This window comes from Arachis hypogaea, chromosome 11, assembly GCF_003086295.3.
Source record: "Arachis hypogaea cultivar Tifrunner chromosome 11, arahy.Tifrunner.gnm2.J5K5, whole genome shotgun sequence".
NCBI classification, from domain to species: domain Eukaryota; kingdom Viridiplantae; phylum Streptophyta; class Magnoliopsida; order Fabales; family Fabaceae; genus Arachis; species Arachis hypogaea.
The window spans coordinates 145,346,163-145,363,918 of NC_092046.1; the positions used below are offsets into that span (position 1 = coordinate 145,346,163).

Sequence of the window (17,756 nt, forward strand, 5' to 3'; positions counted from 1 at the left end):
GTATGCAGCTAATCGAAACCCTTCAATATACTGTTTGTCAGTTTGACCACTTTCGGGTTTGGTCATGAAATTTTCAAAGATGGCATTGAGCCATAATTGAAGAAGCCATAGAGGGCCTCCTGCATTTATTAATTTGTTTTCTCGTAGGTTAGTAACAAATTGGCCAAGTTCCTCGAAGATGTGCCCTAAGAGAAGCTTGGCCAGATTGAAAGTTTTGCCTTCATGGATAAGTGTGGCCAAAGAGAGGTAAAGTTTTGACATTTGGACGCTACGAGAGCAAAATAGAATTGCATTTAACCAGTAGAATAAGAAAGTTACATGTTCATTATCAGTGATTTTGGTACCTTCTCTACCCATGTTATGGGCGATGAGTTCACTGTAAGGACTATTCAGAACGACGTTGTATTGACGTTCAGGTTGCATTTCAGAAGTGTAATCTGGTAAATTGAAAGGGAGCCCAATAATTGCCACCACGTCGAGAAGAGACATTCCAATCATTCCACAAGGAAGGTGGAAATTATTGGTGATTCTGTTCCAGAAGCATGTAACAGCCCCAATCATCCAGGGATGTGTAGTCAGAGAGAAATGAGAGTCTCAGCAGTTCATGAATCCCTAGAGCTCCCCAACTGGCACTTTTGGTGGGTTCAAGATGTCAGTACCAGGTTGTAAAGTCATATCCTCGTGGGCTGATTTTTGGGTTGTTTCTGAACGTCTTTTGGTTGATAAAATGAGAAATGTTGAAAGATTGATTTATCAGCAAATCTTTCCTTTCAGCATTGGGGAAAGAAAGAGACTTCTTGTTCACCTTTTCCAGAGATTCAATTGGTATAAGGAAGCAATGTGTGTCAGTTTCGATTGTGAATGGAATTAAAATCCTATTGTCACTGGATTGAATGTGAGGGTCGTCAATGATTTCATCATCAATCTGATTGAGAATGCGAAGAGCTGGTGGAGGTGGTGGTATTGATGCATGGCCTTTGCCTTTGTCAAAAGGAGTAATTTGTGAAGAAGAGCCGGCCATTTTTAGATTTGGAAGTTTTGTGAAGAAATTCAAGGTTGTAAAGAAAGTCTAAAGAATGCTGGAATGTAGGAAAATTGAATGAAGGTAAGAATGGTGCTTTTAAAGTGTTGTTGTAGCCGTTACTGTAGAGAAGATGCGAAAAGAGGTAACTTCTTGAGGAAAATGGAATGGTGAAGAGAGAGGGCGTGACTCTTAGGAGACGTTTCGAGTGGGCTAGTGATAATGGAAGTTTTTAATGACAATTATTATTAATGTGATTAAGTGCTTTGCTTTTCAATAATGATATTAAAGGAAACCACATTAATCCAAGGGGCAATTTGTTGATCAAAAATTGATTTTTGATCTGAAAGAAATTGAATCGAAAGATATTGAATATAGGCTTTCGAGGAAATGTGTTTAGGAGGCTAAGTTTAGGAGTTGCTGACACAGAAGTTGTTTCCGAGTTGCTTTGTCGAAATCGAAGAAGTTAAATCGAGGAGGAGATTCGATTTGAAGGAAGACTTTCGAGGATTTAGTCGAGTGGTCAAAGAAGTGAGAAGGTTGGTGGATAATTAATCACATGGGAGTGGATAATTAATCACATGGGGAATATCTATAATCATGTAGCGGGAACAGTTACCAAAGGCGGTTGTGTTTCAAAATTGTAATTTATTTTAATTATAATTAATTGTAATTAATGTAATTTTAATTGACCGTTATGTAAGGGTAGCTTATAAATACTAGGGATTTTCAGTGAAAGGGGTTGGAACTTTTACTCAGAAAAACATTTTAAGCACTCTCACATCCCAGCGTATCCCTGAATTTGTGATCGAGTTTCCTTTTTCTGTAGGGTTCCTTCCACCTTCTTCTTATTCTTTTTAATTTCAATCCTGTTTGTATTCTTCATATTTTGACTAAAACCCCAAAGTGGTCCCTGAGATTGGGCGAGTTACCCATAGTTGTCCCTGACTTTCAAAATTCACTAAAAGCATCCCTGACATTTTGCTCCGGGACCCATAGTTGCCCTTCAACCCTTTCCGGCGCCAAGTCAGCAAACGGAGGGATGATCTGGCACCTCCCTTGCCACGCTGGAGCCAAGTGAAACGACGCAGTATCGATTTGGCGCCCAATGAAGAAGTAAACGACGTCGTTCATAAGCTCCATCCCTTGAAAACGGTTTGCCTTCAGTCCCATATTTGTTTGAACACTCTCACACTTCCTCTCCTCTCCTCCACGTTCAGTCTTCGTCTTCTCATTCTCTCATCAATGGCAGTGACCTAGCTTCGTCTTCCCCATCTCCTCCACTGTCACACCTCGTTTGAAGAGTTTGGTGTTCCTTAGTCAAGTGGTTTCTCTGTCTTCTGCGTTGTTGAAGGTATGTGTTGGTTGAAATAATTTTCGAATTTATTTCATGAATCAAATTATGATGAAGGTGTATGATTGCCTTGTTACTGTGTTGGGTTGTCCTAGAGTTTTATGGCTGCATTACCTTAAAGGATTGTGTTTAAGGATTTTTGTTAGGGCAAAGGGTTTGATGTGTATATGCTCTGTTTTTTGGCAATAAAACAGAGGTTTTTTCAATAGTGGGTTAATGCATGGTGGTGACTGTGATATTAATGTATAGGGATTTTAATCGATGTTGAAGTCGTGTGATATGATTGTGTGAGTTTTAATGGTTTTGATTTGTTGGTGCAGATGGATGTGTTGTTGGATATAATGTTTCATCATGGAGGAAACTCTGAGAAAGATGATGAAGGAAAACTAAGATATACCCCTGATAACTTAACCTGCCTAGGTGATCTGGATGAGGATACCTTGGATGTTTTCTTCATAAGGAATTATTACAAAGAGTTAGGCTATGACAAGATCCTTCATTGTTGGTGGCTAGTCCCCGAGAGGACGTTAGAAACAGGATTAAGGAATCTAAACAGTGACAACGAGCTTAGGGAGATGTGTTTCCTTGCTCACAAGAATAATGGATTGGTGGATGTGTATTTTAAGCATGGGGTGTCATCTCCAGATTATTTACAAGATGAGGAGAAAAAAGCGGCCATGGAAAATATAGGAGTGGTTGTTGCAGAAGAAGAAGGTGCTATGGTGACACCTAATGACAAAACGAGGAACCCCAGCAGTGAATCCCCCCAAAACAAGCCAACGCCTGTCAACACCATTGAGATTCCTAACCCTCCAATTAATCTGACTCCTCCTACTAAACCAACACCTCCTAGTATGCCAGAATCTGTCACGAATCCAACACAAGCAAGTCAGGAGAAGTCTCTTGCCAATTCAAATGATCAATCTCAGGCAAAGCCAAAATCTCCCACTAATCCACAGTCGGAGCCTCCTACTAGTCAAAAGCCAAAACCTCCCACTAATCCACAGCTGAAACCTCCTACTAATCAAAAGCCAAAGCCTCCTACTACTTCAAAGTCGAAGCCTCCTACCAAGCCAATTCTCCCCAAAAGTGTGTCAATTGCAACATCCAACTCCACACTAAAATCCAACTTAAAGAAGAAAACGACAACAACCACCCATAATTTTAGGCCTTGTACGAGGAGTGTTGCTAAGGGAAAGGCGGTGTTGCAAGCACGACAGGAGGGAGGTGATGCACTATCCTTTGATTCATATGATAGTGACGAAGATAGTTTGTATAAGCCAAGGATCGAAGATAGTTCTTCGTCTGATGATGATGATTATGATAATGATGTTTGTAAGTCTAACACTGTTAAAAAAGACGTCAGATTTAAGCATGCTCCTGCTGCTGTGTTTGCTAAGGATAAAGAGCAAGTTACTATTGAGGATGATGCATTTGTTGAGGAGGTCTCAGATGGGGATGTGGACCTATGCTTTGTGGGTGGAATAGGGGATGATGCATATAATGCATATGATCCAGGGGCTGACTCAGACGGGGCAAATTCATGGCATTCTAAAGAAATGAAGACTCCCCCCAATTCAGAGGATGAGGGGGCAGATGAGGAGTCTGAAGATTTTTGTCCTGTGTTCAGAGAAGGTATAAGGTTTGGAGAACTGCAACTGGAAGTTGGCATGAAATTCAACACAAAATGGGACTTTAAGGAGGCTGTTAGGGAGTTCACAATCCAAGAAGGTAGACGAATTAGGTTCAGGAAGAATGACAACTTGAGGATGAGGGCTACATGTCAGGTGAAAGGATGTCCATGGGTGGTGTATGCATCAAGGGATCATGAAGATACTTGTTGGCAAATAAAGACATTCCTTAATGATCATACATGCCCAAGGGAAGATAAGAACAGGGCAGCTAACAGAAATTGGGTGGCGAGTAAACTAGTCAAGAAGGTTAGGAAGTACCCCAATTTTAAGCATTGTGATGCTGCCACTTACTTCAAGTCAAGGTTTGACTTGACCTTGAACAAGAACTCAATATCAAGGGCCCTCTTTGATGCATGAAATGCTGTGTTCGGGGATGAAAAGGAACAATACAAAATGCTGAGGGATTATGGTCTTACACTTCTCAAGACTAATCCTGGATCAACAGTTGAAATTTGTTGCACTCCCCAACCTGAATCTGATCCAGTATTTGATAAAATGTATGTGTGCTTGAGTGGTTGCAAGAGTGGTTTCAAAGTCGGATGCCGACCGTTGATTGGATTGGACGGTGCTTTCTTGAAAACTCAATTTGGTGGACAAATTCTTTCGGCAGTGGGCCAGGATGCTAATCACCATATCTACATCATAGCGTGGGCAATTGTTGGCGTAGAAAACAAGGAGAATTGGAAGTGGTTTCTTGAGTTACTACACCAGGACCTTGGAGACTATAGGCAAAATGGGTGGTGCTTTATCTCTGACATGCAGAAGGTATTCTCTAATTCATGAGTATCTTAGAAAATAGTGGATTGTTAGTCATGAGTGGATATGAAAATTGTATGCTTTGTTATATGTTCTATGCGTTGAACATCCATGCTGTTTATTCATTAGGGAGTTGTATGCTTTGTGTATATTATTAGTTATGAGTAGAGATGAAAATTGTCTGCTGTTTCTATGCTGAATTTTAAATTTTTAATAATGTTGATAAGCCCCGATAGATATGATGGACTTACATGAGTATCGTTTCTCAAAAACAGGGACTATTATGTGTAAATTGTTAGAAGTCAGGGACTATTATGTGTAAATTTTTAGAAGTCAGGGACTGTTATGGTGAGCGTTAATGAGAGTCAGGGTCTGTTATGGTGATATGGTATTTATTTTTGTGCACAGGGTTTGTTGCCGGCAATGGAAGAGGTGATGCCCCGTGTTCATCACCGCTTTTGTGTTTGGCACTTGTGGCAGAATTTTAACAAGCAACGGAAGGATTTACAACTAAGATCCTTGCTGTGGGAATGTGCACAAGCCACCACGTATCAAGAGTTCAAAAATAATATGAACAAGATCAAGATTATCAACGAGGATGCATGGGCATATCTATCAAAGTGGGGAGGAGAACACTGGACCAGGAGTCAATTCAATCACAGGCCTAAATTGGATAGCATATGTAATAATGCGTGCGAGGTATTTAACTCAAAAATTAAAGAGGCCAGGGCCAAGCCAATCATTACTTTGCTTGAAGGTGTGAGAATGTTTGTCATGAGAACAATAGCTAAGAACAAGGTAAAATTAGCTAATCATGTGGGTAAGTTGCCGCCAGTAATTCACAGTCGTCTGGAGAAAGTGAGAAAGGAGTCAAAACATTGGCACCCAATATGGACAAGTGATACTGGTTATGAGAAATTTGAGGTACATGGTTACCCAGCCAACCATGTTGTTGATCTAGGAAAACACCTTTGCACATGTCAATTTTGGATGCTGACAGGTGAATTTTATTTTGTCCAAAGTAACATTCATTCATATATTACTACCTAACACTAAGTACTAACTTGATTAATTGCTGTTTCGGATGTAGGAATACCCTGTGTGCATGCCTGTGCTGCACTAGCTAGGGTGAACAAAAATCCAGAGGATTTTTGCCACAAACTAGTTACTATGGACTCATATAGGGAGACATATCAGCATCATATTAATCCCATTCCTGGGCAGGCTTTTTGGGAGGTTTCAGAATCTCTTAAGCCCCAGCCTCCAAAGGTTAAGAGGGGGCCAGGTAAGTTACAACAAAAAAGGCGGATGGACACAGATGAAGCTAAAGGTGGCCACAAGAAATCCAAACCCACTTCCACCAAGGACAGCACAAACCTAAAGAGGCAGCTTGCACCATTCACATGCAGCTACTGTGGGGAGAAAGACCACACCAAAAGGGGTTGTAAAAAGAAGAAACTAGCAGATGCTGCTGCTGCTGAAGCTGCTACTGCTGCAAAAGCAAAAACTGCTGCTAAGAAAACAAGTGGAGCTGAAGTCAATGTTGTTGAAGATGGTTCGAATGCTGCTGATCCTGACCCCACTCCTCAACCTGATCGGAATGTTGCTGATGACGCCAATGTTGGTAAAGATGCTCCAGCTGACTCTATAAACACTAATGTCCAACCAGTAGAAGTTGAGCTTTCTCAACCAATTTACTCTGAACCAGAGGAGTCTCAGCAGGTAATCAACTTATCTTTCATCTAATAACAACTAGTAAACCGTTTAGTCTTATGTAATTATAAGGAATCCTCTCATATACTACAATTCTTGTAGGCTGCTGAAGTATGTACTATCACTAACTCAAGACCGGATAAGCTGCCACCTAAGAGAAAATCATCTATTTCACCAACTTCTGTCAATGCGCCAATTAATCCCATGCAAGGTGCTAGCTCAGGAACAGCTACAAGACTTGGCAGTATCCTCAAGTTCATTCCCACTCCGGGATTCAAGGCACCTAGGAAAAAAGATTGAAGAATTTTCTATAACATGCTTCTTGTATTGGGAGTTATTTTGTATAAGACAATGTGAAAGTAATTTGGTTTAACATGGTGTTCAGTTAGGTTCACTTTGTGTTTCATGAGTATTTTGTTACCAAACATATGGTTATGTTTATTTTGTTAGCAGCACCTTGCTTATGGCTTTGTAAGGCAGTCAAAACTTAAGACTCATAATTTTGTTGATTTAAAATGATGAATATATTTTGCTATTGCTATATTTTGCTATTGCTAAGCATCCAGATTACCTTAAGTGGTACAAAAAGTAGTTAATATCTCCAACAGCTTGGCTAACACAGTTAGATGTTCAGCAACTTTTTTTCATTCATGCAAATGTTACACATATGAACTCAATCACATCATCACTCAACATTGAGAACAAAGCTTTCAAAATACCACTACTAACAACAACAGCATTACAGAAACAACCAGAAACAATAATTTGATCATAAACTTTTGACTCCTAACAACTGATTCTAATTTTTCAGCCTCCAATCTTCTGTCATCATACGTTCATCATTATAGTTAACACTTTCTGATTTTGCAGGCACAGCCTCTTGCCCAACATCTGCCCAAACAAACAAACCACACCATCTTTTACCATTTGTCTGCAGTCAACGAATGTTTCAATAACCAAATTAGAAGTTGGAAAACGAATGAAAAATTAGGAAAAATCAACAATTACAACTAACATTATAATTTGGGCACCCAAAAAATGGCTTATTTGGGTTGGAATTTGTCCCAGACCACCGGAGCACAGGTCGGCAGCCGCAACCACACCATTCTGGTACACGCGTAGCCCTGCTATGAGTTTGGATCTTCGCCCTGTATCCATTGCTTGTTGACCGTATCGAGCTCCTACTAGCTTGCCCTTCACCTCCAAACATTGCTTCAGAGAACTTCAGTAGAATCTCTGTTACATGACAATTGTGGACCAGAACTTTGGGACGAAGGAGAGGGGAAGAAGAGATACTAATTATAATAATGAGTATTAGCTTTTAGGGTTTTAATGGCATTAGGACCACATTGGGTACAAATAATGATTTGCCACATCAACTAGCCGTTGCTGGCTCCAACATGGCAAGGGAGGTGCCAGATCATCCCTCCGTTTGCTGACTTGGCGCCGGAAAGGGTTGAAGGGCAACTATGGGTCCCGGAGCAAAATGTCAGGGATGCTTTTAGTGAATTTTGAAAGTCAGGGACAACTATGGGTAACTCGCCCAATCTCAGGGACCACTTTGGGGTTTTAGTCTCATATTTTATTTAATCTTATTCATTAAGTGTTATTCATGTTTTTTTATTTTTTCTGTTGAATTTAATTTTCAATATTTTATCATTACCATTTTACATGAAGAAGTCCTTTATTTTAAAAGAAAGTAACTTATTGTTTTCCTTTAATTTTTTTAAATTGTTTACAAAACGTTAATTTCTAAATTTTATTTATTAATTTATGAATTTACTGTATTTTAATTCTTTAAATTTAGTCTAATCGAAAACACTTTGATGCACTTATAAAAAACTGGTACTCGCACAGAGGAGTTGGTTTCGCTCCCAAACCATTAGAATCGAACCACCATCGATTTGCTAAAAATTGACAAAACAGAATAATAAAAAATTTACGAAACTAGTTAATAGTTACTTGCTTGAGCAAATAGAACTGGTTTCTTTCGGGGCGTTTGACCTCTCCAAGGAGGTCGGGTATGGGTTGGATATCCTCTCCTTGGTTTAAGCTTTTCATTCTTACTGGGCTGACTTTTATCAATTTGAGCCGGTGTATGAACACTGCCTCAAATGCTTTGTCTCTACTCTCTAACATCCGCGTCTTTGGGATCCATAATCATTCCTTTAATTTTATCCAACTATTCTTAAGTTTAGATTCTATTGCTCCCAGTGTGTTTAGACTTTAGAAAAAAGAAACCCTTACTTTATCAGTTAATTCATTGGCTTCTAATATAATTTATCCTTACAAGACATTTGAAATTGCCAAATATCGGTCAAATTAGTTTCTTAATTTAATTTTAGAGACCATGCGGATATAGATGAATGATTTTGTAATGTCCAAGTTCAATTAACAATTAGAAATATAAAATCACATTAAAAACATTAAAGAGGGGGGCCTAACCATTTTGATATATAAATAATAATCATCTTATTTTAATAAAATTATTTCCTTTATTTTTTAGCTTAATAATGTCTGTTTGCCAACTTGCCAAAATGCCAAGTAACATGAGAACTACCTAGTTTTTATCCCCTTTTGGGTGAAAAATAATAAGAGAAGATAATAATACTTTAGACCATCTCCAGTAGAGAACTCATTCCAGTCCCTATTTATAATCCAGCTGTCATAAAAAGTAACTCCACATCAGCTTTTGCGTCATAAACAATAAATAGGAACTCAAAAAATCTCTCTCTTCTCCGTTAGAAGGAACTAACTTTAATTCCTATTGTGGTCCTACTTAATTAATTAATTAAAATAATTAAAATTAATATAATTATTATTTTTTATAATAATATTATTTAAATTTATAAATTTAAAATAATTCAATATTATAAAATATTAAAATAGATAACTTAAATTTGGTTAGTATTTTAAATTTTATAAATAAAAATAAATAATCTAACTAAAAATTATTTTATAATATGTAAAAATTAAATTTATTTTTTATGTAAAATAAATTTAATTAATTATGATTTAATATAACAATATAAATAATTATTTATATTAATTATAATTTAATATAACTAATTATTAAATAATTAATTAAATAGATATATAAGTATTTAATATAATAAATTATTATAATTATTAATAAATTAATTATAATTTAATTATTTAATATATATATTTAATATATTTTTTATTTTTTTTATTAACTTACCACATGACATGATTTTATTGATTATTGCAAGTCCCTGCTTAGAGAGACTCTCAACTTTGATCCACGTGAAGAGTCTTCCTTTCCTTTTCACTCCAATAGTAATTAAGTCTCCATATATCAGAAGAGAAACTCTATTTCTTAGCATTGGAGTTGCTCTTAGAGGATTCAAAATCTTGAAAGTGAAATAAATGGAGCGTTGAACTCCTTATGAAGACCTAGACAACACGACTGCTGTTTCTGAAAATTCGGGTCATTAAGAATACACAGAATACTTTACATGGCAGACCCGGTATATAAATGCAGCTATGCACGTCACATTGCGTGAATCATGTTAACAAGGACATGGCAAAGATTTTTGAATATTGAAAGTTATATTTAATTAACATTTTAATTCCTTTAAAGTTCGTTTTGTTCGCAAGTGCAAATTAGTGAATTACCAAACGATGCGCTTTGACACGAAGCCGAAGGTGCAAGGGGAATTAACAGGTGTCTTATTTATGTTAACACCGTATTTAACCAAATCAGGGAAATACACAATATTCATGTATAACTAAAGAAAATTGATAAGAGTTATTTACAGAACTTCGTCATCTAGCTGGTTATAGAAAGAACCGTCATCAATGGGCATGGATGGTGGGGTTCCAGGCGGTATACAAGCTGCACCGTTCTCGCCGGCACATATGCAGAGAGCCTCGGCATCCCTGAGGGTTGCATCGAGGTCAATTTGACCGCTAAGTTCATTTATAAACTTGAGAAGGTTGTCGAAGTCCATTCCTTCCCACATTATCTTATTACGGTGTTGTTTCAAGAGAGCCACACATACATAAAGGTGCAGATGCTCAGATGGATAGTGTGTCCACAACACTTCCCACAACCGCATTATTTTTTCGAACTCAAACTCCCTGAAATGTTAATCAATATTAATTAGATTAGATTAGTTTAGTTGTCTAAATAGCTGTTGTACACACATTAGCAAAATCAAGGCATGTCAGAAACACTAAACTTCAACAACGTTTAGTTTGTATCAAGGTGGAAAAACATTTCTAGTGTCTTGTGTTCCAAAAACGAGTGAATTATGAAAACATAGCATTTCAGGGGAACCAACCTTTTAAATTGGATCAAAATCCAACGAAAACAGAAGAAATAATTCAGGCAGTCGTGCTGCTTGAAATAGTTATGCAATGGACAATCCAGTAGCTCCACCAACTACAGGAAAAAAAAAAAAAAAAAAAAAAAAAAAAGCCAATGTTAGGAACCACAAACTATAGCAAAAGCAATATATCTCACTACCAGAGTTCCCCACAAAGCTGCAGACTGGTTACCCAGGCACAGGAAAAATACTGCTTTAGTTCCGGTTGATGAAGCCATCAAAGCCAAGATGCATCAGCATAGTAGCTAATGCAGAAAATTGAAATTAAAGATGAATGCTAAAGTAATTAGTGCCAAACAAATCATTCTGCCATACTAGAATGCATACTTGAAAGATCCTATGGGAAGTGATGTTATATCAATTTTCTCATATTGACCCTGGAAGGGCACTTTTGGAATAATATTGAAAAAAGTTTATTAATAGAATTTAGGAATAATTGCAAGGTAGCTACATAGAAAAGCTGATCAAAGGCACTATCACAAGTTCACAACCTTTTTTGGCCAGGTCACTGGGGCAAATTGAGTGTGAATCAACCGACAAATGTATGACAAGCAATCCTTAAATAATTAGGAATGAGGATGTGTTGCTTGTTAAAAAAAGGGCAGAGAGAGAGAGAGAGAGAGAGAGAGAGACCTTAGATAATGCAAACAGTTGAGAGTGCATGCCATTTTGGTCACGATTAAAGTTCGGTCCAAGACGCTCCAGTAGAGCAACAAAACACCAAAATGCCTCTGATTCATCACCCATCACAAACAATATCGGAGACAAAAGATCGCTCATTCCCTATAAAACAGCACATATTTAAAATCTCAACCACATTAGAAGATGGTGTTCAGAGCAACAATGCTCATCTATTGCTTGTTTACTTGTTTCTTGGACTACATGAAACAGAGAATTATATTGAGAACAGTTATGGGACAAGATCATCAATGATTTCACAGTGTAACTTGGCACTGAATTACTATTTGGTATAACAGAATAATTAAACATCCATGGAAACCACACATGAATTCACAAAAAAGGCTGCATCTTTTTTTAAAAAAGATTTAAATATACTGATATATTACAATACTTTAGTTAAAGACTTAAAGCCCAAGATCCCCCAAATAGTACCTGACAATAACCTAGATCGAAGTTGTAGAATGAATATGTCAACAAGATATCGCGCATAAGAATGATATTTGGATTATCATCCCCTTCATAGAAAGCAAGCGATCTATCAGTTCTCACCTTCAAAAATACAAGAAAGGATATTAAACTAAGCACCATTCAGGTTGTCATCCATGTGTATCCATTCTAGCTTAGAGCAGTTATCATTTGCTAACTTACCACATCCTTCTCAATAAGACCTTTCCTTTCCCTGAATTTTGTAAATCTTTTAGCCTGTGCCTTGGAGATACTCTACAGAGAGCAGAAAAATACACAAACAGATTTAGATTTCATTATTCGAAAAAGCTTGATTACACACACGTATATAGAAAACAAGAAGGAAGACTAAAGGATGTGAGCCAATCCATGTTCACATCATTGAAATGGTGTAACTGGTAGTGTTAGCATTTGATATAAATGTTTTGAGACACTGACCTCTACATAATCAACTTCAATAATTTATGACAAAAAGGTATTCTGAAGTGAATGTTAGGACGCATAGAATTAATCATATATATATAAAGCATGCAATGATCAAATGAAACCTGCCACTGGTTCTTTATAGTTTCATACTCCGACTTCTTAACTGACTTCAGGAATTCTCTCTCTGCATATGTTGAGTCATATGAATAGTATCCCAAAATCAAGCCCCAAACCTACAATTAATACATAGCCTTAAAAGAGTAAAAATGTATTCATCATAAAAGTAGTTAGCTCAAAAGTGATCACAAAAACAGTACACAAACCTCTTTTCGTAAATTGTGCTCAAGTCCACCATAAAATATTCTCTTTCTCAAAGCTTCTGAATCTGTCACTCTCCCTTCAGAATCCAAGAAAGTCATCCACTGTGGATGTTTGACCCCAGAAAACCATTTAGCAAACAATAGACAGGGTTACTTTGCACAAGTAAGATATCTTCTAAGATAGACATCATTCATACCTCTTGAGAATCTAATGGGGGTTGACGTGGTTTTCCCCATACTAGCGATAATTTATCCAGCTGCCAGAAGATAAACAAAAAAATGACATCATTGGTATTATACAGGGTAAATAGGAAAAGTAAAACAAAACCATCCAAGAAATTTTGGTATTCTAGTGGAATTTATATCATTCCAAATGCACATACCCCAAATATAATATTTACCTTCACTACAACCAGGATATTCAAGATTCAAGAATACAATATGACCACAGATTAAAAGATGCCACAAATTGACAAAAAGTATTAACTACAAATTATGGCACTAGCGCACCCAAGATAAAGTCTTGGAAATTATACCATACTGGTCAAAGGATGCTATTTCATTGTTCATTCTAACTTTATTTATATTCAAGGTATAAAAGATGTGTAAAAACGTAACAACGGTGTAAAATGATCGTGCAACTGACACCATGAATTTCTCTTGCTTACAGTAAGGCTAGTATTAACAATATCAGCAATGAAGTGAATAAGTTACCGCCTTAGGATCTGGGATAACAGGATTTTCAGCAGGAACATTTTCAGCAATATCGGTAGATTTCTTAGGCTGATCAAGGTTAGGCTGGATTTGGGTGCTCCTTTCATAGCCACTGAACCCATTATTCTGGTTTTCACCAAAGAGTTGAGATGTTGTTTCACGAGCAAATCTTGTTACAAGAGAGAACTTCTCTAACACTTGAATAGAAAGGTCCCGAGGATCATGAGCTTTATGTTTTGGTCTACCATGGAATTGAGGAACACTGGCACTTAGATTATTGGCACCACTATCAGTCCTTTCTTGGTTCTCATTCAAATTTGTTTCATCAACTGAAGGTCCACATGCAACAGAAACAGCCCTAGGCAGCTCCAAAGAAGACAAAGTCCTCTGGCAGTCAATCCAAAAATTGGAACATTTAGCTAGCCAAATATTATGATATAAAATTGAATCTAATAAATCAAGGATACTTCAGACTCATAAGGCATCCAGATGTAAGCATCTACACTCTCCTCATCCATTTTCGAGAGAGTAGCCAAAAACCCATACATAATATGAGTGCCTATCCTAAGATATATATATATATATATATATATATATATATATATATATATATATATATATATAATATCTTAGAAGCATTCTTTTGAATGTTGACATGTGGCACTCAACTAAAACCTACAATTTTCCACTATCCAACCAAAAGTCGGACAAGTTCCTGCTGATGAAAACTTTTCTCTTTATTTTTTGAGATATTCCTCCATATAGATAAAAGTTATAGATATCATGCACCAATAATCCAGTTGCCAACCCCATATAAACATTAAAAAAAAAAATCAAATAGCACATACCTGCAGTGTATGATGAGAATCATTCACAAGGAACACATTTGCATCTTCTCCGGATCTGAGAATTCATCATATAGCTAATCAGTTACCTGTAAAAGATAATGACTTTAACATAATAAATAAAAAGGAATGCTGGATGCTAACCTCAGAAGAAGAACATGTTGCTTAATTGTAGCAAGGAATTCTTTGACTCCTCCACTATAGAAGTACAGTGGAGGATAAGCAAGTCCTGCATGAAGATTTTATTCACACCAGAGAGAATTGTCAAAAACAGAAGGGTATAGAAAGCCACAAATATTTAAACCTACTCAAGATAAAAGCAAGTCTCCATTGACGAGAGAATCGTATACATTTTGTTTACATAATCAATGCTACCGAAAATGTTACCCCAGAAAAAATTCATTTAGATTCATCACAAGAGCTTCACCTGATGATAGAACAACAATGATATATTGCCATCCAAGTGCAGGCGTATGCCTCCGGATGGACCTAATGTCAGTGAAGGGCACCGCTCTTATGGTGTAAAGGCTTCTCACTAACCAATAAATGGAAAAAAACTTTAGAATATTAATACACCACACTGCACAGGATAATAAACTCATCCAGACTACACCAAATGCGAATTTACCTTTCTCAGAAAGGCTCGCCTCTGAGCTATGGCCTTTGTAAGGAACCCAAGTCTAAAGTTAAGCAAAAACGAACACATTAGCACGAACAATACATTAGACCGAACGAAATGGATAGGAGCAAACAGAAAATGATCACCATGAACAAGGAAGTGCCTTGCTTAAACAGCTTCAGCCTTCCACTAATTCTTTCTGATGCAAACTGCGTTGGATGAATTGCCACATTGTCCTTCGAAAACACAATCTCAGCATCGTCCCGCTCATGAGGCGAGCTCACCTTAGTACTGTCGCTTCGCAGCATGACGCTAGCAGAACCCTAATCAAATTATATATGTTAAAAAAACATCAACTCAGTTAAATTTGTGATTGGAATGATAAAAATTAAGAAAGCAATCCAATAGTGAAGCATTCAATTGAATGGTGCAACCCTAATTGAAATGCAATCGGATCGGAACCGGAGAAATTGTGAAGTGAAAGGAGAGGAATAGAGAAATAGTGTTACTTGTTGCTGCGAAGCGGCGTAATCGGCGTCGTCGGATAAATCGTGAAGCTCCGATTCTAACATCGGCGATATCGCAGAGAAGTGAAGATGAAAATAGAAAGCGAACTCACAGAGGAAATAGAGAGGAACCTTCGCAGCGAAGGAAAATAAGGGGAAAAAAAAAATTTGCGTGTTGCGGGAAGTGAAACGAAAATGAGAAAGCGAGATTAGCGTCACGTTCTGTTGATTATACTCCTTTGTGTTGGACGCGGGTAAGGAATTAGCTCCGTGTCAAATGTGAACCGCTTGATCATAAGAGAATCAGAGATTTAACGGTTCAGATCGCTGCCATTTTCGTCTTCGTCCTTCTCCGCTGCCCAGTAACTAACTTCCGTGATCCTCCCACAGATTAATTTTATCAAGAATAAATGACCATTTGTATCGATAAAAGATGAGAATATTGACATATGTACTCATATTAGATCGAAATTAAATTTGTATCTACGCAAGATGCTCTTCTTGTGACAAAAATATCCTACGTGACACTCCAACCCTCCAAAAGTAGGGTATTTTTGTCACACAGACGGCATCTTCCATAGGTACAAGTTTAGTTTCGATTTAATGTGACACATATGTCAGTATTTTCATCTTTTATTGATACAAATGGTCATTTATTCATTTTATCAACTTTTAAAATATTTTTAAGTATATTTTTTATTTTTTGTTATTCATAAATTTGGAAAATACTTTTGCCAACAATTTAACAATCTAAAGTGACGGTTTCGTCTAAATTATTCGTCAAATTACGATAAAATAAAAAAAAAAGTGAAATAAGGTTAATGGTTAATTTACATCAATAAATTAATTAAAAATCAAATTTATATAGACGTCTATAAATAAATAAGGCTAATTCGATTTAAACATTTATATACGTAAATTAAATTAACCTAATTTAATTTAGCAAATATTTAAATAAATTAAATTAGTTCAATTCAATTTTTTATAACAAAAAAAATTAGTCTCATAATAAATAGAACCAGTCAATTTCAATTTATAAGAAAAGAAAATAGAAGATAAATCAAATTACTCTAATTTAATGAATTTAGGGCATTTTTCACTATAAATCTCTCTAATATAAGGATCGAATTACCTTAATTTACATTTATTTATTCTTTTATCCTCCAAACTTATGCAAATATATATATATATATATATATATATATATATATATATATAAGAATTTATTAAAAGATTTAAACCGATTAGATTTATCCATTCTCCTCTAGTAAATTGAATTAGACTATAATAAATTGGATTAATTCTATTCATGTATAAATATTTAAATTGAGTTAGACTGATTTGTTGTTTATAACAAATATGTAACCAATTTCTATTAAGAATATGAGAAATTCTCCACGTACAAGCATTTTTTTATACAAATCTTTATAAGTGCACATTCTTCTTCTTCTTGCGCACGTTCTTTTCCTCTTCCTCTTCTTCTTTTTTTTCGTTTATTGCCTTCTCTTTCTCTTTCTTCAACCATTACTGCACATTCTTCTTCTTCTTGCTGCACGTTTTTCTTCCTCTTCCTCCTCTTCTTCTTCTTATTTTCTTTCGTTTCTTGCACGTTTTCACTGCACATTCTTCTTCTTTTTGCTGCACATTCTTCTTCTTCCTCTTCTTATTCTTCTTCTTATTTTCTTTCGTTTCTTGCCTTCTCTTTCTCCTTCTTCATTTACGTGCTTTTCTCTTTGTTTTTTTTTTTCGTTATTCTCGATTTTCATTGTTTTTTGACATTAAGCTCTGAAATCGTTTTTGAAGAAGAAGAAGAAGCAGAAGATGAGGAGGAAAAAGAGAAAGAGTTCTGAATTATGCATAAGGTGTACTTCAACGAATTTTGGGTGTATTTCTTAAATCCTTTTGGTGTAGTTTTTGTAATCATTTGGGTGTATTTCTGTAATCTTTTGGGTGTATTTCTGTAATTCTTTGGGTGTATTTCTGTAATTGTTTGGGTGTATTTCTGAAGTTCCATTATCTTTAAATTTGGCAAGAAACTCGTTTTCATGGAGGAAGAAGAAGAAAAGTCGTTTATAATGCATGGTGAGTAGCGCGCTTTGGAAACAGGAAGTGGTTGAATAACGTGCATTTATTTACTCTTAAATGTGAGAGTGTAATGCGTGTTTTTTGTTAGATTTGTGCTAACTTATAAGACTTATAAGCCAAAAAGACTTGTACGTGTGCCTCTAAGAATATCTAGGTAAATTTGTTTAAGCTTGGTTAATTAAAATTTTTACTTTCTTTATTTATT

General features: G+C 36.2%; 1 protein-coding gene across 1 annotated transcript; it reads right to left on the reverse strand.

Moving 5' to 3' along the window:
• Positions 1-10,208: 10,208 nt before the first annotated feature.
• On the reverse strand, positions 10,209-16,231 carry LOC112723301 (uncharacterized). Its single transcript, XM_025774621.3, has 15 exons — positions 15,470-16,231; positions 15,107-15,283; positions 14,970-15,021; positions 14,769-14,876; positions 14,486-14,570; positions 14,345-14,399; positions 13,497-13,883; positions 12,980-13,039; positions 12,786-12,884; positions 12,585-12,695; positions 12,220-12,291; positions 12,004-12,120; positions 11,524-11,673; positions 10,846-10,946; positions 10,209-10,642 (listed from the first exon to the last, which is right to left on the reverse strand). The coding sequence occupies exons 1-15, from the start codon at positions 15,530-15,532 to the stop codon at positions 10,315-10,317; spliced, it is 1,965 nt and encodes a 654-aa protein (XP_025630406.1). The 5' UTR covers positions 15,533-16,231; the 3' UTR covers positions 10,209-10,314.
• Between the last annotated feature and the right edge of the window lie 1,525 nt (positions 16,232-17,756).